General features: G+C 33.8%; 1 protein-coding gene across 2 annotated transcripts; it reads left to right on the forward strand.

The window, feature by feature from the left end:
• Positions 1-805: 805 nt before the first annotated feature.
• On the forward strand, positions 806-26,994 carry LOC143200250 (uncharacterized). 2 transcript variants are annotated; one of them, XM_076410668.1, is made up of 10 exons: positions 806-1,087; positions 11,888-12,079; positions 13,122-13,244; positions 13,303-13,419; positions 14,532-14,726; positions 14,784-15,044; positions 17,750-17,989; positions 21,546-21,587; positions 25,765-26,060; positions 26,148-26,994. In XM_076410668.1, the coding sequence occupies exons 1-10, from the start codon at positions 937-939 to the stop codon at positions 26,853-26,855; spliced, it is 2,325 nt and encodes a 774-aa protein (XP_076266783.1). In that variant the 5' UTR covers positions 806-936; the 3' UTR covers positions 26,856-26,994. The 2 variants fall into 2 exon arrangements, with proteins under 2 accessions (XP_076266783.1, XP_076266784.1); XM_076410669.1 differs by lacking the exon at positions 21,546-21,587.
• Positions 26,995-27,207: the final 213 nt, after the last annotated feature.

The following is a 27,207-nucleotide window of genomic DNA, read 5'->3' on the forward strand; positions in this document are numbered from 1 at the left end:
AATTTTTATATTATCACTCCATAATAATGAATGTAAAGCAGAAAATATGCACAACGTAAAACGAAAATTTCTTGATCTAAACAAAAACCAAAACCTACAAACAACAAACTTAAAAATGGACGCCCATAGAAAATGCTGACTTCACACAATTAGATCGACCAATCACGTTTCATGTTAGTGGCGGCACCAGGAATTTAAACTAGCCAATCACAATTTGCGATCGCAGCGCTACCGTTGATTGAACTAAACAAAACATTTCCCCAAGATCGCCTATACCGTGAAATTTCTATTTTTCCTATGATTGAGGTTCACTGCTACTTTGGATGGACTATAGTAATTCCTTAAAATGAGTGCCTATAGTGTATCATCGCGTGGTAGCCTTTGGTTCGCTGTCACTGATTCAATGCTATGGAGTTATTCAACCAGTTATACACGTTTTTTTTTTGTATAAATATTGAACTTATAGCTTACATGTTCATCAAGTTAATATCAGTTAAGACATTTCTTGATATTCGGTGGTATTTTCAATTATTTGTGCGCGATATTAAATGGTATCGGGGGGAAGGAGGTTGGGAAGTGGGATAATGTTCCGTATTTACATCGCTGTTTACTACACGTCCACCGTTTGAACTAAATCAATAAAACTCCCGGTGTGGAGCTTCCCGCATTGTCCCGTTATTCGCGAGGGATCATGCGCGTCTCGACTCCGGGAATAAAGAGGGATATTTAGAGCGCCCCATTGCCGATATTATGCGTGTGCCGAACGTGTCCGTGACTAAAATAGGGGTTTAACGGGGACGATGGCACCGAATCAGAGACGAACGTGGCACAGTGACGGTTACGCGATGATGGTCGGTTCTACTTGGCCCTTCGGCGGTAAACTGTGGTGATGATCGAGGAGGAACTGGTTGTTATTGTTGTTGTTTGAGGTGAACGATGTGGAGTTCGGTGGTTCCGGATGATCCCCATGGACAGGCACCGTCGGCTAGGGCGAAGCATAGCGCCACGATAGTGGGGGAGAACGTTTATGTGTTGGGGGGACGAAACGGCAACCTGCCGTTGAAGGATTTCTGGAGATATAACTTAGGTGAGCGCGATTTTCGTGTATGTATTGGTGGCGTGAATACTTTATCCGCTATTATAAGTTTTTAACATGATCTTTGATATTAAACATCACCAGGAACGACGTTTTAAAATTGATAATATGCGGTGATAGCAACACGCTGTTCAATAATACTCCAGGATAACAAAGAAACGGTGCTTTCGGTTTTCGGTTTTGGTGAACTTTTATTCCGGGAAAAGTAGTTTTCCAAAATAATTTATCGTGTCTATTTAGAAATATGCTTGACGAATTTATTCAACATCTCTAGTATTAATTGAATAGATTTGTCAATAAATGAATAAGCTTTTCTTGTTGTTGTTTGTTCTTTTATTATTTTTTAAACTAGATACTGATTGATTGAAGGCCTTATTCTTAGATCCATTTCCTTGTTGCATTGTACAGCGTTCGATGTTTTAGTTTTGGTAGTTCATTGGTGTTTTACTTACATATCTCGGATCTCTAGCACAGTACCTCACCTTTGAGTATAGCTTATCTATGGTCATACTCAGGGGCACTACTTGTTAAAAACCGTACTTGTATGTCTATGATGTCAGTTGTAGTGAAAACGTTATTAACGTCGTCGTAATTTCTGATTGATAGTATGAACATATTCATAGGTTGTCTTATTTGGATGCCTTCTTTATAACATACTTATTTTTCTATATTTTGGATACTTTTTCCGGAATACAGTCTGTGTGACAATATTTTTGATTAATTAAGTATATAATATGTTATATCAATGTAAGGAATGTGTTTTATTTCGCCTGATCATCTTTACACAGTGTGTTTGCTTTTGGTGTAGTGTATCGGATTTTGCTCTCACCAGATCTTGACTTCAGTTTACATGATCTATCCTGTAGTAAAAATAGACGAGAGTAAGGGGTACTAACCAGTTTCGCATTTGGTAAACACAGAACATACATTATATATAGGAGAATATATTGCAGCGTTGAACAATCATTTATTCTCTATATATCCTAACTTATATAGAGAGTAAATTAATATAAATTGAGATAAAATAATTTAAGATTAATTTATAATTAATGAAGAGATAAATTGAGCGTATAATACATGTAAGGAATCTGTTTTATTTCGTTTTATCAGCTCCACTATTCTGAATTGTTGATGATTTTTTGATATTGATATCGCGTGTCCGAGCAGTGATTATAATATATAACGGTTTATGCGGTGGCAAACTGTGGTGGTGATCGGCGAAGAAGTGGTTATAATTTTTGTTGTTTGAGGTGAACGATATGGAGATAGGAGAATTTCCTGTGTAAAATATATAAATAATCTAATAAAACAGTAAAATAATATGTTCATTAATGAAATCGGATGGTAGTGAATGGTGTAGTCTACGCACATTTATCTGACTGGGAGATGACGCTCTTTGGATGTACTTAACACTAGGATACATTAAAAATAATTGTGGTGCGGTAGATTCTATTTATAACCAAATTTCTGATATCGGCATAGTATTAGGTAATGTTCATAAGTTTTATATCGACCTATATATATCACACATATATAAATACATAGTAAAAATGATCTTTAAAAAACAGTAAGATGATATATTAATTTAGAGCAGGTAAAAAAAAATTCAGCATTATATTAAAATTTTAATTATAAATTAAAGAATATAAAACAATGAACCTTAACTATACCATAAACCATTTACTAAAGTACCACATATTTGGATATACAATACTACAAATGTATTATATATCAATACAATTTCATTCTTTTATACTTCTCACACTAATTACTAATTAATTATAATACAATAAGAGTTTCAATAGCACATTTTTCCAAATAAATGCAAAGTTAATATATTTTAATTTCATTTCTAATTTTTCTAATTTCAGTAAACATTTATCTTGAAAAGTGTCGGAAAATCTTTACAAGTGACATTTTTTAAACCTAAACTTACGTATATGCTTACAAATTAAATTTATGAATGTAGATAAGCGTTAATAACTAAAAATACTGTTGCATGGCACAAGTATCTTTGAAGCTTTCGTGTTGTTTTTCATAATAAATATTGTTTCTTCAGTTGGCACCAGATTTCCATGAAAATAGTAATTACTATTTTAGTTTTTTTCCATTCCATGTCAGACGAAGATGTACGAATTCTTGTCTGTATAAAATGTGAGATAGGAAAGAACGCAGATAAATGCTTGGAGCAGTTAATTTTAAATGTGTTTATATTCTCCAATGGTAGTAAAAGCGAGACAGATTTTAAAGAAAGTAGAGTTACTTTTATATTGAATATTCTGTGGATGTGTAAAAAGGAATAGAATAATAACACCACAAATGTTTTATCGTGTTTTAATATATTAATTGCTATTTTAAAATAATATGGTATAATAAATATAAATAGTACAATACAACTTAAACAAAACCTAAAAACTAAAGATTTTCAATAACCATAGCTACTAAATCAAATGTAAACATATACCTAATCATTGAAAAATCTAATCCATGATAATCCCTTTTTATATAAAAGTTTTATTTATTTTTGAACGGAAATCATGTTGAACTTTTCTCCAGTGAGGCGATTTCTTCGATCGTTAATTATTTGCCCAGATTTTGAAAAAACTCGTTCCCATGGGACATATGTTGCGGGTATAGAGGAATTTTTTACGTGTAACTGATATAATTCAGGTAGTTTAATTTTCTGGGCTTGCCAAAAATCCAATGGGTTTTCTAAACGCTCAATAAATGGAATTTCCAAATACTGCTAAATCCGTAAAGTTGCTGCAGGACTTGGAGTAATTACTTTTTTCATTCTAGCCATTTTTTTATCAAAATATCTCCAGATGTCAATACATTCTTGGTCAGTAGTTGTGTCTTGAATATCGAGTTGTGGAACTATGTTTGTATTTTTTGAAGTTAGAATGGAAGATACCTATTTTGTGATAACTTTTTGTATCGCCTCAGCATTATTTGCAATACCAAATCCTGTTTTCTAAATCTAGGATCTAAAAATGTGTATTTCCCACATATCGTGCGCATTTCTAAAATTGCCAGTCTTTTATTGATGACATCTAATAGACAATTTTGTCATTTTTTCCCCATTGACTTGTTAAAATCCTGGATTTGATGGGATGTTGCAGTCCTCTTATTAACGGTATAATTAAAGACATCGTTGGATATCTTTCACCAGATAACTCGGTGGCTGTTAACTCAATGGGCTTTAAAAGTTGAACGCATTCTGTTAAGATTGTCCATTCGTTAACAAATAAAAACTGTGGTGCTCTTCTTAATAGCCAACAAAATAAATTGTTGAACATTAAAGTACAGTTTTCCTATCAGAAAATGTATTTATTACAAATATTTAATATACTTTATTCACCTCTTTATCCTTAATATTTTTAAAAGAAATTTAAAAACTGTTACTGCGAAAAATTCTTCAAATCTTTTGGATCGATGCAATTTCTGAAACCGTTGGAATCTAATTTTAGTTTTCAAGATTTTAGGAAAAAACAAATTGTTTTAACAAATAAAAGGCTTGGACAAAAATCGTGGAAGTTTATCAAAAAAGTATTACTTATTATACCAGCCCAAAGTATTACCTATTATTCCAGTCAAAAGTATCTTACTATTTATCATTTACAATTTTACTTTTTTTACCCTCGAAGACTAGCGTTCCAAAATGCTGCTATATTAATTTACAATATATAGTTATTCACAAGCAAACTACAAGAAAACATAAAACCACATATATTACATATAAATCTATATAAGCATAAATTAGGCGCATTACTTTCAAGGTCGTGGCTAGGACGACAATTCCAGAACGTTAAAAATCAGTCGAATAAACTAGTAGAACCGAAAATAGTAACTAAAAGTAAACGACTGAAACAGTCGATAGTAAATAGTAATAAAATCAGTCGGACCGAAAATAGCAACTGAAAACAGTCATTAGTAAAAACAGTCGAACCAAAAATAGCGACTGAAACAGTCGATAGTAAAATGTAATCGATTACTAAACAGTCGATAGTCGATTTCAGTCGTTTGTTCGCAACACTACTTAAAATGACATAAAATTGCTAACATTTTGAAGTTATATTACTGATAAACGACCATTATTTCGATATGTTGTTTTATATTACCAATATTTTGAAGCATAATTTATAGCATGGCGTCTTAAGCGGCAGAGATGTGTTTGTATCCCCAATAATATATCGATTACCATTCAGTAAAACCCTAGGGACACTTCTAGTTTGAGGTAAACAACTGTCGACGGTGAAATAGCATCAAGAGGGTGTTACTTATGTGATAAACATGGTTAGTTTCTAAAAGATGTATGTTATTAATCTCTTGGGGAGGGTATCGACTGCTCGAGACACTTTTATTTATTTGGCGACATCTACTATTTATTATTTATTTAGTCTTTCAATGTCGTTTTTGTTAGTTGATGCAACTGTTATTATTCATCGTTCCTATTTATATTGTTTCATTAACTTTAAGTGCGTTTACAATGAAATATATAAATATATCCCGGTACGATGTAACAGCATCTGATTTCATAACAAAACAATATTTGTTCTAATATGTTGTTATTATATAATTGTTGTTGTATATTGAATAAATCCATTTTTAGCGACAAAAATGAAGAAATATATAAGTTACTAGCGACCCGGCCCGGCTTCGCACGGGTGCAATGCTGATACTAAATTAAATACACTACTGAAAAAATATGAACGTTGTATATAAAAACATAGCGGCCCGCTCCGACTTTGCACGGGCATAAAATATATATGCCTATGTCACTCAATGAAAACATGATTAAAATCGATCCAGTATTTTTGGTTCATTCATTACTGCCCTTGGCCTGCACGCATTAAATTTGGAGTAAAACAATTCCTCTTCCCCTATACTTACTATGAAGATTTCCTGCTATCTTTGGAATATCTAAATTCATACAATTTTTATTACATTACACATTTTTAAACGCAAATTTTAAATTTGTAATATCTCCGAAAATATTTGTTTAATTTACATGCTGTAAGGAACCATATTGATCTATATTAATTGCACACTGTATTTAAGGTACTTAATTCGATAAGGATTAATGCCGTATTGCTTAAAATAGCTTCGTAAATAAGCCATTTTCTCACGTAAAAAGTAAACAATAAAAATGGTTAATGTGGGTTATCCCTAAAAGATAAACATATACCATCGCGGACTTTTTTGTAGACCTTTTTATGGTGTACAATACTGTAGTACATTAATTTGATCTAACTCGTAGGGTTAGGCAGCGTTTTTGCTAATTGCTAAATAAGCCTAAAAAATAGGTTAATTTACGACATCACGTTAGAAACCTCTAAAATTAGCAATGTTGCCTTAGTACATTATGCATGTATTATACATATAAACCTTCCTCTTGAATCACTCTATCTATTGAAAAAAACCGCATCAAAATCCGTTGCGTAGTTTTAAAGATTTAAGCGCACATAGGGATATAGGGACAGAAAAGGCGACTTTGTTTTATACTATGTAGTGATAATAAGTGAAAAGGTTCAGAACACATTCACACGTTCGCTCTCGATCTGGGATCAGATACTTACCCTAGAAGCCGACTACGTTTTTTTTGTTACGCGCCGGAGACAGATCGGCACGGAGGTTACTGAGGTATTGCTGATGACAGAGTAACGCGCGAGCGCGTGGCAAATGAAAACGGGCAGAATAGGAAAATACATTGTTGATTAGAAGATATAATTTAATATACCATAACAAAATTATATATATAACGGGAATTATTTAACTACTAAAATAAGATGCAAACAAACAAAATATCTATTGAAGTAAATTGAGAAGTCAATAGTAGTAAATGAACGACCATAAGCTAATAGAAATTTTCTCACTAAAAATCACAAAATAAATACAAACCCTATTCAAATAAATCATAAGAGGTTACTCATGACTAATTTTTGCGCAGTCTAAACTGTAACCAGGATATCCAGTACATGCACTGCATTTTTTTAGTAAATAACAATTTTTACATTGCTGTCTCATTACCTTTCCTGCTTTCTTCTCTTCTTGTATTTTCAAAACATATTCGCTGATAACCGCTCTGGATGTAGGTTTGGACGGAACCTTTAGTAACCTTTTTATGACCGACAAACGAAAGTCGTAAATTGGAAAGTCGTTTCATATTTATTTTTCCACTTTTAGGACGAGATAGCCCTGATATCGATATTATTTCCCGCTATATGCAATATAATACATATGAATCAACACGGAAGAATCGAAAGCAAGTACGTCAATGACTCACCTATAGTCTTCAGATAAGTACTAAATGCTGAACTAAATGCAGGGCTTAGAAAGACCATTGTACATTTGAGTTGCTGGAGCGTCCAAGGAAAGCTCAACATTACGCGCTAGCGCGTTATTGGCAGCGAACGTGTTAACATAAAGAAGAGGCGACTTGTTGAACGGCGATATAAAGCGACGCTGAGGATTCTTATTTATTAGAAAACACACTCCTCCTTCTCAATTGTGCACCATTCAGTTAGTTTCTATACAGATGGTCGGATAGTCAGGACCGCATTATATAACACCTCCCTCCTAAAGAAATGGTCATAGGGTCATATCAATCTGTCTTCTTATTCCACTTGGATAGTTAGTAGTTATTGTAAAATTATGTTTTAGTGTCGTTTGTAGTTTCACCCGCCAGTTTGCCTTTGAAGATCTTCGAAATGGCACTGTCTCAACCCAAATGTTCATGGCATCCCTTCATGATTCTATGGAACGGTTTCCCATCTTTGGTGACTCCACAAGATTCTAATAATCTACGGCTAAGAAACTGAGCTACTGCAATCCACATCTGATGACCATTCACCCTAAACTGCAAGCTTCTGTTCAATTTCAATAAACTATGTTAAATCACAGCAATTTCAATCCACCATTGGTGACTGTGATGTATGTGCCCGGACTAGGGGTGTTTATCAAAGCACGTATGGTTCTTAGGGGTAGTTGAGCTCCTTCAATCCACCCTTCGTGCCCTTACAGCTTCAGCTGCGATACTTTTGCCCGAACTCCACTTAACTACACCAAGAAACGCTTCGAGTATCTACGGATCTATTACCAAACTGTCTTCTTTTCTTGATAATTAATTTGATCTCGAGGAATTTCACCGACTGCGTGAGTTAAAGGGTTAGAAAACAAAAACTATTTAGCGAAAAAGATTTGAAAGTTGAAAGAGAGAAAAAGTTGTTGAAATATATATTTTTTATTACTCTTAGTTGTTCCACAATCTGCCCAATAGGCAATAAGTATTTCTTATAGTTTACAGTTTCAATAATCAGATCAGATGGTGTTTAACGTTTTAGTCTACGCACTTCACTATTACGTCGCATATTTAGCTGATTAGCGAGTACATTGGTATGCACTGACACTCTTTCGAAGTACTTCACACAAACACGTTAAATTACACTCGTTATTGGTTCTAGAGGAATATCGCGTCGTATCACTTCATTTGAAACATAGTACATAGTTAGGCGTCGATCTAAGTGCATACCAAGATATATACATATACATCCTCTGCTTGCGGGAGTTGACAATTATTGATATTCACTGGTGGACATGTTTTTCTACGCTGCGTAAAATTTATATGGGAGGATTATTGAAATATCGAGGAGTTTAAAACAATAAAACTATTAATTTACTTTAATTTACTATTTTATTTAGATGACACCAAAATTCGGCTTTGCTAGAATCTCATTGGTTCACATTAGGGATGCAGAAAAAATATCGATATTTTTGGTCGATATTTTTTTGACCGATATATCGATATATCGATATTTTTTAAACGTTATAAAAAATTGGTACTTTTAAAGATTTAGTATATTTTGATACTTGATTTTAAAACATTAGTATATTTTGGTACTCAATTGTAAGGATTTATAAAAAATAACAATATAATCAATATTTTTTTTCTCCGATATAATGATATTTTTTAAAATATCAATAACATATATCGAAATATCGATATTTTTCTCGGTGGCCGGCTGCTCTAGTTTACACTAAGCATGAGTACGTATGAAATTTGTTTAAATTCAATAGAGCTGGTACATTTGAAAGAACGGTCACGTGATTGGATTGATCACGTAGTTTTGTTTTCGTATGTGCATTTGTGTAGTGGGCAGGTTTTTAAAAATCAGCAACAGAAAAGTTAAAATAGATACAACTATGAATGTTGTATTATATACAGATTTTAATTTTATTTTATTTAACTTTTAATAATAGGGATTAAAAATTGGTTAGTTTAGAATGATAGTTTAAATGTTTTTAAGGTTACATTTCCATCTACATTATTCTTTTATGTCTAGGATAATTATGGTATACCCTATTAGCATAATTTATAAGTCCAAGTCATATTAGGAAAGTTATACAAAACTATCTGTTATTAAATCACTTTAATAGGCGGGATCAAAACCGAACTTGGTAGAAAGTCAAAATAAAAGTGATATTTAACAATTCTTATATTTAAGTGTGTTACATTCAATTCCTTTAATTGCAGTTATCGAAAATATATTAAGAAGTATTAAGTTGTTAAATAATGCTTTAGACAACAACAATGGTTGTTCGGCAGGTTTATATGAACATCCAGTAAAAAAAAAATAAAAAGAAAGGGAAACAGAAAAATGCATCTAGTTTAAAAATAGCATGTTATTTTTAGTTCTTGAAATTAACTATTCACTAGTAATAGAGAATAACTAGTCACCTAGTAAATATTAAATATTCCTCTTAGATGTTTCTTTGTGTTTTGCAGAATATTTGTGATAATAATTATTCATTAAAGAAAAACAAAAAAAAGCAATATGAATTCAATAATAATCCAAAGCACTGAATTTGAAAATAACACATTTTAGCAATGGAAATAAAACAAATCTTATGTTATAAAATATTGTTTATTTCAATATCAAGTTAATATAAGTGTATTTTATATAGATGATGTATGTTTTATATATATATACGATATATAGATGTAATGTAATGTTTACTCACAAAACTTATGTACAAGTTTTTATTTGTTAATGTCTACCCTTTAACATTCAAAGTTGGTAATGGTAGGTATGCTATTAATAAAAAATATAAACATTAATAAATTAAATATTGAAAAATAAAAAATATAAATATAAGTTGGATCCAACTATCATTTATTTATAGGAATAGTCATAATTTTAGACATTAGGAAATATGAGTAATGAAAATCCACCTCTGAAGGGTATTCAAAACGTCCAGGAAGTTGACCATTGCAAGAGTTGAAGTTATTGGGTTTTTGTGATAATCACCATATCTTGGTAATTATTCTTATTGTGGGGTTCTATATTAAATATATCTCTCATTATCCACACGTTTTTCCAGTACATTCAATAACTTTCTTACTATTATCGTAAAATTATTTTTAAGCGATTTGTCTTCAACAAATTGTTTGACAAATTGTGTTGACATTTCCTTATTTGTTGCATTCATTAATATTATAATCAGAGTTAGACTTCTGCTTTGTTCTAGTTTTTCTGCTTGTGTTTTGACGGTTTTTGATTTCATGTTATCTGCAATAAGGGAATTGATATTTATCCTCTATATTTCTTGAACTGTTCTTATCATTTTATTACTTACACCTCTTTGTTCTAATACAACCCATTGGATTGCATTTCTCTTCTTACTCACTCAAATGTCCTTTTTAAATCAATGAATGTTAGCTATATCTGTTTTTTTAAGTTAAAGCTTCTTCACTATTTATCTTATACTAAATATATGGTATTAAATTACTAATTAATTAAATATATGTCTTATAATAAATGACAAAAGCAGCAATACTATTTTTCATAGTAAATTTATATCCTATCTGTCTTCTTTCATATCGATTATATCAAACTAAGTATTGTATTTCATTTTACGGGGCCATTATTCCATCAATTTAATATTTTTTGGACTGAAAATTAATTTCGAGGCCCTCTTTGGTCATCAATTCCAATCAAGTCAAAATAAATTTCCTAAATACTGAAGATTGGAATATATTTTTAATCGATAATTTCTGTTTACTCTTTTGCCATATTTCCATATAATATGTTTGATCAATATGTCTTAACTTTCGTTAATATAACTCCCATTTTTGACTTGAAATAAATTACAGTATTTTTTTTTTCCAATTATTTGGCTTTTTTAAAACCTTGAAACACTTAATTTTTTCAATTAATTTCACGTCACATTAATTATGTTTAGTATAATCTTAATTTAAAAATTAATTTATTGTTTTTGTTATGTTGTACTTGCATTAATAGATAAGCAATGAATACGGGAATAACACATAAAAATGTTTGGTGAATACTTAATCACAATATAGCTTTTGAATATTATTTTTTAATTTTTCCAATTGTAAAATACTAATAGTCAATAAAAATGTAAAAGTAAGATACTTTTAACAAAAAATCAATAAATAAGGAACTCACTAAAAAGTATAAAATAATCAAACTTAGATTTTTAACTCCAAAAAAAAACGGTTTGAAATAAAATATGTACATAATAAGCGTTGTTATAACTAAATGAAAATAAACAAAAACCTTATTTAACCTATTCACTACACGTATTTGATTTTCTGCTATATACACTTATTATTTTAACTACTATTAACTGATCACACCACCTTTTTTGAAGTTGGTTAATAATCTAATATATTCCTTTAATCCTAAAAACAGATTACCCTATTCTTGTCCTTCTGATTTATATATAATTATAATCAAGTAAGAATTTCTACTGATTTTAATATTCTAGTTACGGGGCAATGGAGCCAGTTGAAGCCAGCAGGGGAGAAGCTGCCCTCCTTGCAGGAACACACTGCCGTAGCTTACAAGGACAATATTTACGTCTTCGGCGGCGAAGTCAGCTTCTCCGCGAGCACTGAAACGCCATTATGGATCTACGACATCCGACATAATAGCTGGAGAAAAGTTAAAACAAAGAAAGGTATGTACAGACAGTAGGAAAACTTCATTCACTAAAAACTCGACATTTTCAGCTTTAAGATTGCCTAAAAATCAATGAAAATTACTTTCTTTAGAGATAACCAAGCCGCTAACTCTATCGCGGTAAAATTCTCATCGAATTCATTGTTTTTATAAGTTTTCTTATTTATGGGCCAACAAAAGTGCCTTCTTTTAATTTATCATCACTTAATTTAGAGAAAACATTGAAAGATACAAAAATCCTTTAACATTTGTATAGTCTGGACAACAATTTTTATTAAACCAATTTTTTTTATATACATTTTAAAGTCTTCTTTTACCAACTATGGATTTATCTGGATTAGTCCTAAAGTTTAACGTGGTCTCCGAACCACGGTCCTCATCATTAAGCCTATTGACTGGCAAGTGACCAACTTTAGAAATCATTCCAGAAGACATACGGTCTTACCCAGCCTGGTTGCTGGCGTGACCGGGATCATTTTCCTCGTCGGATTTTACACCCTTGTCTAGACAATCACAAATTTTAAACAGTCACAAACATAAATTTACGACCATGCCCCAGCAGGATTCGAACCCGCGGCTATCGCAACAGTAGGAGGACCGTCCTATCACCTTTATCACTGCGCCACCAAGTTGGCTAATCCAAGTTTTAAGTGTATGGCTGGATGAATCATATCTTCTTGTGGAATAAGAAGTTCATTTTTAACGTTTGATTTGCCACAAAGAAAGTCAGTTGCTTGTGGCCAGTCTTTAACGTCGTAGTGGTTTTTGGTGTCTCTACTGTCCCACAAACAGAAAACACAACAATATTTCGTGAAACATCCCTGTATTAGAATAAGAAGATCAAAACACGTACATCATACATATTATTTATGTTAAAAAAATTGCGTCACGCAGTGTAATTAGAGATTACAAATCAAAATTCAAACCAAAGTTAATGGGGCAATATTGCGACGTGCTGACGTCATAAATTTTGATGACGTCATTAGTTTGTTTTATTGGCTAGACTATATGTGTTCTAACCAACATATTCTTTGATTCAGGAGTGGCAACGCCGAAAAACCGTAGAGGTCACACGTCGCTGGTCCATAATGGGTCGATGCTGGTCTATGGGGGATACCAGGACCTGAAGGGATCCTGCGGGGAGTTGTGGGCCTTCCATTTTGGTAATAGAGGGAGTTTTGAGTGCGAAATGATAATGACGGGTGGTGATTTCGATTTTAGAGACAGAATCTTGGCATCTGGTATCAACACCACCCAGCAAAGGTTCGGATCAGTTTCCGCCATCTCGTCATAAGCATTCAGCTGTGATACATGAGGAATGTATGTGGATCTATGGAGGTAATATACTATCTTAGCATATATTAACATATATAATAATTAACATATATATATATATATATATATATATATATGTTTTTTTTATCCAAATGTCTTCAAATGAAATATATTCGTCGTCAGTATTTGTGTCTTGAATTTCGAGTTGTAGTACAGTATTTGTATTGTTTGAAGTTAGAATGGAATATTTCTCTTTTGACATAATTTCTTGTATCGCTTCAGTATTATTTGTAATACCAAATACTGCAGAAGTTGAGGATTCTCTTTCAAAATATTCTCACACTACAGAACGTTTAGTTGAATGCATCATTCTACTGCTATAAAATAATAAAAATAGATTGTAAAAAAGACTTCCTGCCTTACCAGCTGATAAAATAAATCTTATCTAAAAAGTGTCGCGACCATCATTTTTTCTTGTACTTATATTTATATTTATTTGTATATATTGTATTTATAACCAAGAAAAAAAATTGTTGAATATTACAGAAGAGTTTTACTATCAGAAAATGTATTTAATAGAAATATTTAGTATAAATATTGAATATAGTTCATGACCTCTTTACAGCTAATATTTTTTATGAAATTTAACTGCTACTGCAAACACGTTTCGAATCAATTCAATTTCTGGAACTTTTCGAATATAAATTTTGTCTTCAAGATTTTAGCAAAGAAGTTTTGGCAATCAAAAGACTTGAACAAAAATCGAGACATTTAGATCGAAACCAAGATATTAATCAAAAGAACTATTACCTATTATTGCCATAAATACAGTATATATAAAAGTATTTTACTATTTATCATTCACAATTTAACTAACAATTAACAGTAACAATTTTGAAAAATATCGTTCCAAAATGCTGCTATGTTAATATACATTATATTGTTATTTACAAGCAAACTATCAAAATAATCATAAATCTATATATATATATATATATATATATATATATATATATATATATATATATATATACTAATAGAACCGAAAATAGTAACTAAAAGTAAACGACTGATACAGTCGATAGTAAAAAGTAGTAAAATCAGTCAAAAACGAATTTATTTAATGTCCTGCGGCCCAAAACAGTGTATAACATATTTGTATTATTTCTATTTAGGCATGATGGATCTACATGAGCGGAGCGATCTATGGAAATTCGATTTCTACACGAAACAGTGGAGCTGTATAAAGACGAAGATCAATCCAGGACCCCTTCACAGTCACGCCTGTTGCAAGATGCCATCCTCGATGATCCTGTTTGGTGGCGAACGTAGCGGTCAGAGCTCGAATGATTTGTGGAAGTTTAATTTCGGTGAGTTAGTTCTTTGTGCGGGTACGGTGGTCAATGGTAAGTTTTGTTCCATCGCAGACTTGGAATGTTGGGAGAAGATTGTGATTAACGGCGTCAAGCCCCAGCCCAGGAGCGAGAGCAGGGCCCTGATCGTGTCCGAATTGATGTTGAAGGGGACGTCGAGATTGTCTTACGAGTCCCGGGCGGTCAGGGTCAGAGCCAGGACGTCCAACTCGGTGGACAGAGGCAACAGACACTCCTCGTATCTTCCAAGTAATCGGGTGGCACCAGCGGAAAACACCTACGTGTTCCAACCGTCTAAGTTCAACTATACCGATGGTGAGTTAACGTTCATTAATAAAACATTAGAATCTCGATAACATAAATCAATAAATAATCATTAATTGCGTTAATGTAAACAATATCCGGGCTCCAGTTTTTTGTTCTGGCCTAAAACCAGGCGGTGCAATGCGTGACGCATACCTGGTCGTGGAGACTTGCCCTGGAGTGGCAAGTTGGACTGGGTTATGTGGCACTGCCTCTGGGCTTACCAATACACTGAACCGAAACCGCCCCACAGTTGACCCCTGTAGATCGCTACTGTTACTGCATTAAATTTGGGGATATGGCACCTGCTGATCGGCCAAAAGGACTGCTCCAAGATTTTTATGTTGGTCAAGAGCGTGATGGATGTGTGCGGCCGGACGGGCAGCCTGAAGGACGGATGAGCGTTGAGTGCGAAAGCCGAATTGTTCATCAGGAATGATGTTGTTGTCCTTTGTGAAAGAGTTGAAAGCGTAGAGTATTGCCCTCTCGGCAAGCTTCGAAATGGCGCTGAGAAGGCTGATAGGCCTGTAATCAGATGGAGATGATTTTGCTCCTTTCTTGGGTATAACCGCTATATGTGCGTGTTTCCAAGACGCCGGGAAATGTTGCAGCCTCATGATGGAGTTAATGATATTTGCCAGTTCCACGAGCTTTTTAAACAGGGTAATCGAAATTCCGTCGAAACCTGGAGATTTTTTGGTTTGAAGTTTGCCGATCATAGTCTGTAGAGACTTTGGAGACACGAAATGGTTGAGAAGAAAGGCTGAGGTTACTGATCTTTTGATGGAGTTGGATTCGTTGATGACAGTGTCATTGTCTTCAGCTTTAGTGTTCTCTGCGGGTGGGGGGAGGCATTTCATCTGAGCCTCTTAGGTCTCTGCGAGGAGCTCGACTTTTTCTTGGTCAATGACTGCGAAATTTCCTGTAACCGCTGACTTCAGGGGGGGATGACATTGTGCGTCTTTCCCACGGGGCATTTGGAGACACGCCAGAAAGAAGGGGGCCATACAGTCTTTGATCCGCGAGAAATGACTTACCCCCTTGCATGCTCTGTTCGCCTCCCTTTTGTCTGCAGTATCAAGGGTGAATCGAGCTAATCGGCATAGACCGTTTTTGATGCGAATTTCACGTTTAAGAGGAGCGGGAGTTCGGCGCGGTAGAGAGAGGGGTACTAGTTCAGTCATGTAACGGTGGGTAATTTGGAATTAAATATAAAACATGTAATATGGTCATTCATGAATACATAAACACTACAATAACAAACCAAGGTTATAGTTCTTGTAACTAATTTGTATACTTGAAGAGTTTATCAAATATTCTGGAATTCTCAAATAAACCTAAAATCTAATTTGAATTTCAAGCTCAAATTTAATTAAGTTTACTGCCTATTATTTTAAGCTTATATATTTTGTCTAAGTTATTTAATCTTTTATAAACATATTTAATTTTAAAAGAAAAGAGAATATAAACAACCTGTAAGATAACAAATATAATTTATCAATAAATTAAAATAATAAATTAAATATCTTTAAAATTACTCAATAATATATCTTACGCAGCATTAACATATATAGGACATATAACATATGTAGATAGGACGGTCCTCCTACTGTTGCGATAGTTGCGGGTTCGAATCCTGCTGGGCATGGTCGTAAATTTATGTTTGCGATTGTTCTAGGCAAGAGTGTAAAATCCGACAAGGAAAATGATCCCAGTCACGCCAGTAACCACGCTGGGTAAGACTGGATCCCTTCTGGGATGATTTCTAAAGTTGGTCATTCGCCAGTGGGTAGGCTTAATGCTGAGGACCGTGATGCGATGCCTACATTAAACTATAGGTCCAGTCCAGATAAACCCATAGTTGGTAAAAATAAAAAGTTGGTAATAAAAATATCTCATTGAATCATTTAGATATGCAAAAAATAGCATGGAAAACCCTCCCTAATTCATTCAATAAAAGCAATGAATGCATTTCAAATCTATATATAGTACCAAAATAGGAGCCCCAAACTTAAAAATCTTCAAGGGAGCCAAACCAAACCAAACTTCAATTTTTTTCTGTAATCTTGTGATGAGATATACTCATATAAATAATACCGAGTGATATTTATGTGTAATTTTACTTACGCAGGGTCAACTATGCGTAGGATATAAAGAATTTGGTATACAATGGAATTTAATATGCAAAATTAAAATAAAAATTGGATGGATACCTGGATGGAATGTCCTTATGAAAGAATAGCTTTCATGATATAAGATATAGGATGTCAAACAGTATATTCCTGAAGTGGTGTCATAAGGGCTTTGTCGCTCAGATATAACAATGATTTTGTAATCGTAAATGTTCTATTTATAATTTAAAAATACATATGTTGATAATTGGTAGATAAAAGATATTCCAATCAAACATATCCTTCATGGTGCAGGTATGAGGTACCTACATGTTTTTAATCAGCGATATGTATTAATATAAAAGAGTGTAAAAGATGTAAAAGTATTAATAAGTGTGAAATTTTATGGTTTTTATATTTCTCTACATAAAATCAGTGATACAGTTAATATTACTGAGTTATTTAGTATATATAGCCAGTGTTGCACACTCAGCATTCTTGCAAATCAAAAAACAAGTAAATCTCTACCCCCAGAATTCCATTTTTTGCCATTTTTTATAGAAATTTTCTTAACATAATAGTATGCTTACTTATTTTATGTTTTAGGTAGTACCTTAGCGCACCAATATGGCGACAACCGCTCTTCCAAAAACAGCTTCCTCCAGGAGATCTCAAAACTATCCCAGATCAACATCTCCAGAATCAGCAACAAATGCAACTACACCGTCCTCTCCAAGGGACAGGCCACCGACAGCACGGAAAGTTTGCTCAGGCAGCACTCCAGTCCTCAACAAGAAATAAACACGACTCTGGTCGAACCCGAATCGATAGCCACGCCATCTAGAGGTGAGTTATTCAAATAGTTTAGCGAATGCATTCAAGATTTAAATCATACAAAACAACAGTTTAAAAAATTACCATTGGCTTGTTTAAAAAATGATGTCGATTGTTGAATTGAATTGATATAAGATTTCAAAATTATTATCTTAAATGCTGAGTATTCTAACATTTTTCATGATGTAGTTCGCACTGAGCCTGAAGGCTATTGAAAAAAGAACCAATATTATAATAAAGATTAATATCCACCTGTTTCGAATGCTTAAATTAGCAATCCATCTCTATAGCTTCGAGATTTCTATTTCTATTACAGATTGATATGGGATCTATAAGTTTAAGGTTTTGTGGTCAAGCGTTATACTTAAGGCAAATTCGTCATGCTTTTCTTCGAGATTATGTTATTCATTCGTTCACACGTGGTCACACGTCAGGCGACGGTGAACCAGTGAACAGTTAAGTAACAAATTCATGGACGCAGATTCGATCAAATTAAATACATACGTCTTTGATTTTAGAGACAAGAATTAAGATAATCGAAAACGATTTTAAAGTTAGGAAACTAATGTTGTCCGAGGTCAGAACAGCTTTGGCTTATTGCCAAATCTGGCGAAGAATATTCAAAATCCTGTGGTACCAACGGCAGAGCGTTGATTGAAAACTGGACACTCTCTTCGAGCGTCGATTATTGATTGATATTGATGATGAGTCATGGCATTAAATTTTTATGAAAAAAAAAAGATTATAGATACAGTTGACATGATATCAAAAAATATTGAACTATGAGTTTTAGTTTATTTTGTCTTTGATCTATAACAAAATTCTAATCCAAATAAAATAACGGGTCAAAAATATAGTACATCTAAAAACTACAGTTAATTATACCGCCACAATAGTTTATAGGTTAGAGTTGTAACCTCTTATTACTATTGTTTTCAAGAATTTTGCAATATTGCCACATTAACTATGAGTTTTAGTTTATTTTGTTTTTGACCTATAACAAAATTCTAATGTAAATAAAATAATGACGTAAAATAAATACGTTTGACAACCGGACGACTTTGTCAGGCTGGTTCGGTTACAGGTTCGAATTTATCACCCAGCATTGTGTCTCTTTTTAACTAGAATAAAAAGAGAAGGAAAATATTGTCTGATTCTGAAACGAATTTGCAAATTACGACAGGCAATACATTACACATCTTGATCACGTATGTACAAAAAACTTTGAATGGGCTATTTTTATGCTTTTTTGGTTTTTGCCCACTGCTAACAGTGCTGTATCATCCGCAAATATAGCTACCGTATTTCCTTCAAGTTTTGGCATGTCACTAATATAAAGTAATAAAGGATAAGTCCCAGGCACTCCTGCTTGTATATCTTTTAGTTCAGAATATCTTCTTGTTTAATTCTGAAAAATCTATTGGAGATATATGGTGTTGATATCTCTACATATTGTTTTTGCAGCATATTGTTTAATTAATATATAAAGCCCTGCTACTAAACCTTATCGAAGGCTTGTGCTAAACTTAAGAATAGAACAAGTTCATAACGCTGATGAAAGTAGTCTTTATTGTAAAATGTTATCAGAAAAACATATGCTGCATCATCTGAAAAATCTCTCCTGAGTATAAAGCAGCAAAACCAACGAATAACGTTTCTAGCTTGTATTAAAGGGTACCCCTTTACTGTTGTATGTAATGTACCTAGTCATACTCTAGACTGAAAATTATAGGTTGGAAATGTAGTGACTGACGCGCAAGCTATATACGTTTTTAACCAAGCTTTAGATTGGGGCTGAAAGAGAAGTTTGATACCCAAATATTTTCGTTCTTTGTAAATTATTGGCACAGGCATTTGAAGATTATTTATTTTTGTTCTAAATAAAATAATTATCGGTGTTGAAATATTTATTTAGTTTGTTTCAAATCTATGTTTATGTATTAATGTTTCTTTTGATAAAACGTCTATTATTCGATAATGCGAACTACACTTGATTTGAATTAGTTCGTATTAACAGGCGCTTGTGTAGGCTCATTGAAAATTGGGTGTTATTTATGGAGATGAGTGCTTAAGTGAAATCGACGAAATTCTTAAAAATATGGAGGTTGACTGATATATTTCGACTAGACTGATATCTCGTGCCATCGCCAGGTTTCTGGGTGTAAAACATTTTTGAACCATTTTCATATATGGTAACAGGTCAATTGAAAAGTCCCCGGCCTACTATAGTAAAACACATTTTTTCAGCATAATTACTTTTTTGTTTATTCAACATAATTCCTTTCAAGGGTGATAGACCAGAGCGACCCTCCAACTTTTCGATATCATTTTTGTAGTACGATTTATCCTTTGCTTCAAAATAGGGCTCAGTTTCGGCGATCATCTCTTCATTCGACGAAAATTTCTTCCCAGCGAGCAATCTTTTGAGATGTGAGAATAGGAAATAGTTGCTGGCGGCCAAATCTGGAGAAAAGGGTGGATGAGGAAGTGTGTGAATGTGATGAGTTGTGACACGGTGCATTGTCTTGGTGAAGCAGCACTTTCTTTTTCTTCAAATGCGGACATTTTTCGGCGATTTCGTCCTTCAAACGGTCCATTAACGTTATGTAATAGTTGCTGTTGAGGGTCCTTCATTTTTCAAGGTAGTCAATGGAAATTATTCCATGCGTATCCCAAAATACAGACGCCATAACCTTGCCAGCCCACTGTTGCGTTTTCCCACGCTTTGGAGTGGGTTCATCGTGTGCAGTCCACTCGGATTTTTGGTCAATAGTGAGCTCTCGTGACACCCACTTTCAAAAAGCAATATTTTATCAACACGCGAAATTCTTTTTTATCCAGTTTTTTCACAATAACAAAAGTTTCTTCACTCAAAATGCTATAATTCACAAACTAATGATCCGACAGCTTTCAAATTTATACACGCACCTTTTGAGGATTAGGGCTAACTAAACATTAAGATTTAATTCTAGTAGCGCCATCTATGTGTCAGGCCGGGGACTTTTCAATTGACTTATTATAACTGGAGACGAAAACAAGTTCGATAATTGGGTTCCACGTGGATTTAATGAGCTTAATCTTCATTTGCGACTGTATATTGAAATGGGATGAAGAAAGTGGATCACTTATGTCAATAATGCATGAAAATATTAAAGTCGAAGCCTGGAAAAGCTCAACAAACGGTTGCAAAATCTGCATTGATCATGTTCATCATCTGAATTGGTTCAGAATTAGAAAGAAAGTAATTGTAATTGATCAGAATGCCATGAATTTCTCGTTGAAATTCGAAGAAATAATGCATATTGAAAAGTGAAGCCTGTTAGTGAGGGTTCAACATGAAGTTGGTTACAAATGTACCAGATGCGTTGTTGTAAATCCTTTAAAATTAATTTATAGATCTGACAACAAATTTATTATTTGGTGATAACAAAAACCGACATTATTTTTAGACAATCTGGTGTTATAAAATATCCCCGATATTTTCCATTTATTGATTTAAAGTTGTTTTGTATGATTGATGACATTTACACACTAATACACTACACCAACGGGGGTTATTTGGAGACAGGTCTAGCATGCTTTGTAAGATATATACGAAGACGTAAACGTGGTAATTTTTTCCTATTTTTGTTGTTCTAAGCTTTGTTCTTAACAGCTTTGAGCACTCTAACACCCATTGTAGACTTTATTCATTGTTCTAATCTTTGTTTATACATGTTCGACATGGCTTGTGCGACATTATTGTAGGTTATGCAAGTCCTTCTGGCCATATCACTGAAGAATGCGAGTCAAAAAGCTTCTATTAGTATTGCCGTTTGAGGTTAAGTTTTTTAAGCACTGTAGATATAATATAACTGATGGATGAAATTGATTGAAACATTATTAAGTTGGCAAGAAAGTATTTTCCATTTTTAATCATCTGAAAATAGATATAAAATTTGTGCACCGTATCATTGTTTTTAACATTTTATCCTGAAAATCGATTTATTAAATAAAAGAGATAGATCGAAGATCAACTAGCAGAATAATAAGCCAATTTTGATGGAGTTTATTGGAGCATGAGATACAGCATCTTGGTATATATAATGAAAAGAGAATATAAACAAAATTAACATTATTTTTTTAAGATGCTGGTTAAGAGATTTTTATTTTTACACATGTGGTTTAATAGATCCAAGAAAAATCTTCCATTTCTATAAATAATTTACTCCTTAACAAAATCAATGTTAAAATCAATGCTTTTTAAATATATTTTAAAGTCTCCTTTTTACCAACGAGGGTTTGTTTATCTGGAGTGGACCTACAGTTTAACATGGGTTCCGAACCACGGTCCTCGACTAGCCAGTGGCCAACTTAGAGACTATCGCAGAAGACATGGGGTTTTACAGTAATTATAACCACAAACATAAAGTACATTCATGTCCCAGCAGGACTCGAACCGGCGACTATCCGCAACAGTAAAGGGACTGTTCTGTCCTCTTGACCACTACATCGACCAAGCTAGCAAAATCAATCTGGCATTGGTTGATGCCATTTCATTAAGAATATCTTTAATGGGTAATACAATTTGGCACTATTCAAATATTGAACGGTTTTGCGCTAAACATTTTCATGTAGCCTAGTCTCATTTACCTTGTTATTATAACAGTGTGTCCTATTCGAAATTTTGGGTTTATATTCTGGATAACATTTTCATCATCATTACCTATTTGTTGATAATGTAGTGGGAATAGGAAACTTACTGTAAAGACGATGATTGTGTGTATTTATGTTTCACTTAATAAAGTGATGAGTGGGACGTCTAACAGTTGCCACCTCTTTCTGCAAAATAAAATAGTTTTTAAAATAAAATAATTTTTTTTAAGATTTTAAAATTTTCTTATTTCATTACATAATCTAACTAAACAGATTTGAGAGAACAAAAAGGAATTTGAAGTAGTCGAATAATATTTTTACTTAATACTGATCCACAAACTTGTTAACTCGAACTCATCTTTTATTATAATTTGTTGCAGATCAGAAATTAGAAACTATTTTCATTACAATTGTAATTTAATATAATTTATATACTAACACTAAATAACTTCCGTTTCTTCAATGAACGTCTGAAACATTTTTTATTCCTATAGTAGAATTTCATATGAAAATAAGTGTGTAATAATAATTTTAGTTGATAAATGATTTCATATTGGGACTTAAATGTTTCTAAATACTATCAAATGCAAAATGGACATCTTGTAATTTCGGTAATATGAAAATTTTTACATTATCGTAAATCTAACTTGCCTTAAATACAATATATGTATTTTTTAAGACCATTTATTTTTTTAAATATTTTCTCCAATATATATTTATTATATGTATATATTTCGACAATGTCCATATAAGCTGAATTATATTTGTAGCAATAAAAATGTTTTGTTATTTGTGATTGTGTTGACTTCCCTAATAAAAAAATAACAGTTAATTATTTTTAAATACAATATCAGGACAAAATTTATTGTCTTAAAAAATACAAGTATTTACTGGTATAAAATATTATTAAGCTGTGATTTTATGTTAAGTTTTAAGTTGGATGAAATCAAGTCCAGATATTGCTTCACCCACAAATACATTAAAATACCTCCTAAGCTTTTAGTTCAATTTGGAAACCCTTAAAAATGATATTTTGTTCTTTTTACGTTTTGCTAACATTCACAGATTGACTTCTGTTAATGCCAAAATTTTATTTATATTTTCATTTTCGAATGGCAATACAAAAAAAATTGTAAATGAAGATATATCATGTATTTAAAATCAATTACACACTGTTACCACAATGAGGGACTTCTGTTTAACTCTATTTTGTTAAACAAAGGTTTTCCATGTTCGGCTTTATAGCCAGCCTGTCTAAAATGCAAACTACGAACGTTTTAGGTCTTATTATTTAAGCAATTAAGCTTCTTTTGGTAAACTAGAACACAAAACACATAGGTGTATGACTAAAATTCTTAGGAATGCTACAGCTGCAGGAAATATTTAAACATTATACGAAATAGTACAAAATATATCTAATTATCGAAATTTTCCAAAAATCCAATATTTCTTCAATCGAATAAATGAAAATTTGCTTACTTCCGCAATATTCCTTAAAAGTAATTACGTCAAGTTTGTTATACATTTTGATTTAAATGTAAGACTTATAAGTATAGACGATGTTGAGCAGCAAACTCGAAATACAATTGAATAAATTTGAGCTGCTGCAAAATGAGTACCCCAACATCAAGAAATCAGAATATGAGGTAAATTATCCCTTTAATATTAACGAATTGATAAAAGAAAAACGAAAATCTAGAAGAGTATGGCAGAGAACCAGAAATGCTGTAGACAAAATAATATTTAACATAATTAGTAATCAGACGAATCAGAAGATAAAGAAACTGGAAAGCAACTCGGGTGTTATAAGACCAGTTACTAGAGTTTTTTTTTGTTCTGGCCTAAAAACCAGGTGGTGGAATGCATGACGCATATTTGGTCGCGGAGACTTGCCCTGGAGTGACAAGTTGGACCGGGTTATGTGCGACTGCCTCTGGGCTTACCAATACACTAAACCAAAACCGCCTCACAGTTGACCCCTGTGGATCACTACTGCTACTGTATTAAATTTGGGGATATGGCACCCGCTGATCGGGCAGCCGTTATTGGGCACGAGGGCCCGGCGATTCTATTGATTCGCAAACCTGAGTTAACACACAACTGGGTACTGTTGTATGGGGGCAAAAGTTATGACTGTAGCGACGGATGTGGGCGTTTCAGCCTGGAAAAGGGGGGGAGGTTGGCGGTGACGCGGTGTTAAGCTCCCAGCATGTCGACCAGCTCGCGAACAAGCGCGTTTTCAGAAGAACTTGAGCTGAGTTGTTGTTTGTGGAATGATTGAGATATGAAGTGCTTGATTTCTGGAGTGCCAATTTCCCTATGAATTTGATTATTTCTGACAAACCATGGAGCGTTTAATATTCTCCTGAGGAGCTTATTTTGGAAAACTTGAAGCCGTTTGAGTTACTAGAGTACCGCCTATTAAAATGATTGAAATAAATGAGTTCGACGGAACGACTAAAAAGCTGAATTATTCGTAGAATATTTAGCTGGCATATTCCAACCAAGTGATATAGAATCTACAATAGATGCAAGTCCTATTTATCAGCCCGATGTAGCTTTAAATCTGACACTAACAGCGGTTATTGAAAAGGCATTCGAACAAAAAAATACAGCCCTACAATATTCCTGCACATTTCACAAGCCTTTGACCAGCTATGGCTTTTGGAGCTAATCTAAAAACTGAGCAAATTGTTATGGCGGAACTATTGTCGACTTCTAGGATTATGTCTTTTCGAAACAGTCCCGCATTCTCATTTTTTAATTATTATTATAGCTGTCTAACGTCAAAAAATTAAAACATTGTTTCACATGAGCCCATTTAAGATATCCTTCCATATTCTCCATATTTTGTGCACGTAAATTTACGACTTACGTTGATTAGTTAGATATTTACGAGCCTGCGGTACACTCAATCATTATTTGTAACATCAAAATACTTTCTTGTGGACCTAAATTTTTAGGCAGTTGGAATGGCAGCTTTTTGATGACAAAGACAAACAGTATCTCCAAATAGGAACATACCTAATTATTTCACATGGTTCTTAAACATATTGCTTCTTTTTACGAAATCTCTCTATTACTATCTACTCATTCAGTCATCCCTTTCAACTAAACCGACCAACCAGTAACTACGATCGTGTTTGGTATAGGTACGATGGTGAAGTCCAAATCGGCTTACGTCATCAAGAAGAAATACGCGGACAACTCCCCATCGTCTGACGAAGAAGAAGAAGAAGAAGTGAAGGAGAAGACCAGGAAGAAGAGGGTGGAGTTCGACAGCAACATCAAGAAGATCCCCAGGGATCCTATTTCTGTGCCCAACTTCAGTTTGCTGACTCTTCCGACGCCTGTGCTCACACCAGTTGAAGCTTCCAAGCTCGTGTATCTGACTGACGAGGAGACTGATGTTGAAGCTAAGGCGTCTGCTATCAAGAGTGTTGTTGAGGTAGGTAATTAAATACTAAATTAGTGTTTAACTAATTATTTCTACACACATTTTGAAACTGGAATATTATAAATTTTGCGTTTGCAGGTGGAGTCTACAGAGACCGAAGAAGAAGAGTACGAAACTCTGAAACTTTTGAAGCGAACCGACAGCTACAGCTCTCACCTGGGCTACGCGGACAACCCTCTCTACCAGAACATGAGGGAGAAATCGGAAGAAATTGCATCCTCCACGTCCGACTACTACAGCATCGAGACCGTCAATCGCTTGTCCTCCGCCAGCAGCTACAGCGTGAAGACCAACACTCCCCAAGACGACGGCATCAAGCACAAGGAACCCGGCCAGAAAGAGGGTCCCTTCGGGTTCTGCAACCCGAACTACTTCGGGCCGGGATCGGGCAAGTCCATGCTTACCAGCGACGAGAAAAAATCGGTCGGCAAGATGCTGACGACTGAGACGACGACGGAACACCGCAGTACCGACGAAGAGGACATTCTGGAACTATTGAGCTACGACGGAATCCTGGACAGGAACACGAAGGTGGTGTATCGAAACTCTGGACGAGCCGGTCGTCCCGTTAATCTCCCTCTGGTTAAGAACCACCACCAGAAGAAGAACCCGGATCAGCGGGCTCGAAGCGCCGGCCGGGCCAAGCCCGATAAGCACATCAAAGAAACCGCGCAGTACGTGGACCCTTACCTCCCCCTCTACGTCTACGTGATCGGTGGCAAAGAGCAAGGTCACGTGACGATGTTCCAGAGACCCATCTCCATATGGAGACTGAAGCTCTTTTAAATGGTTGAAACACACCATAGTTCAAAACATCGTGCCAATAATTCTATTACCTTTTTTAAAATTCTACATTTCTTGAAATAGCGAAGGAGTATCGTTCAGTTGTAGAACATTTTGTGTGGATTGGTGATTGTGTAATGTTAACGCTAATTTAAGCCATTTATGATATTTAACTGTTGTTTCTCCTAGTAATAGTTGGCTTTGTCTGAATTGATAACAGTGTGTTCGATTGATACCTTATACTTATTTAAACCCCTTTACTTTTTAATGTTTTACCCTCTGAAACTGAATGGTACTCCTCGAATATTTCAAAATTTATTTAAAAATGTTTGGTGTTTATTAAGTAAGTAATCAT

The sequence above is a fragment of the Rhynchophorus ferrugineus genome, unplaced genomic scaffold (genome assembly GCF_030347505.1).
Source record: "Rhynchophorus ferrugineus isolate W39M unplaced genomic scaffold, kcgeb_rfMv2 rfM7, whole genome shotgun sequence".
Taxonomy (NCBI): domain Eukaryota; kingdom Metazoa; phylum Arthropoda; class Insecta; order Coleoptera; family Curculionidae; genus Rhynchophorus; species Rhynchophorus ferrugineus.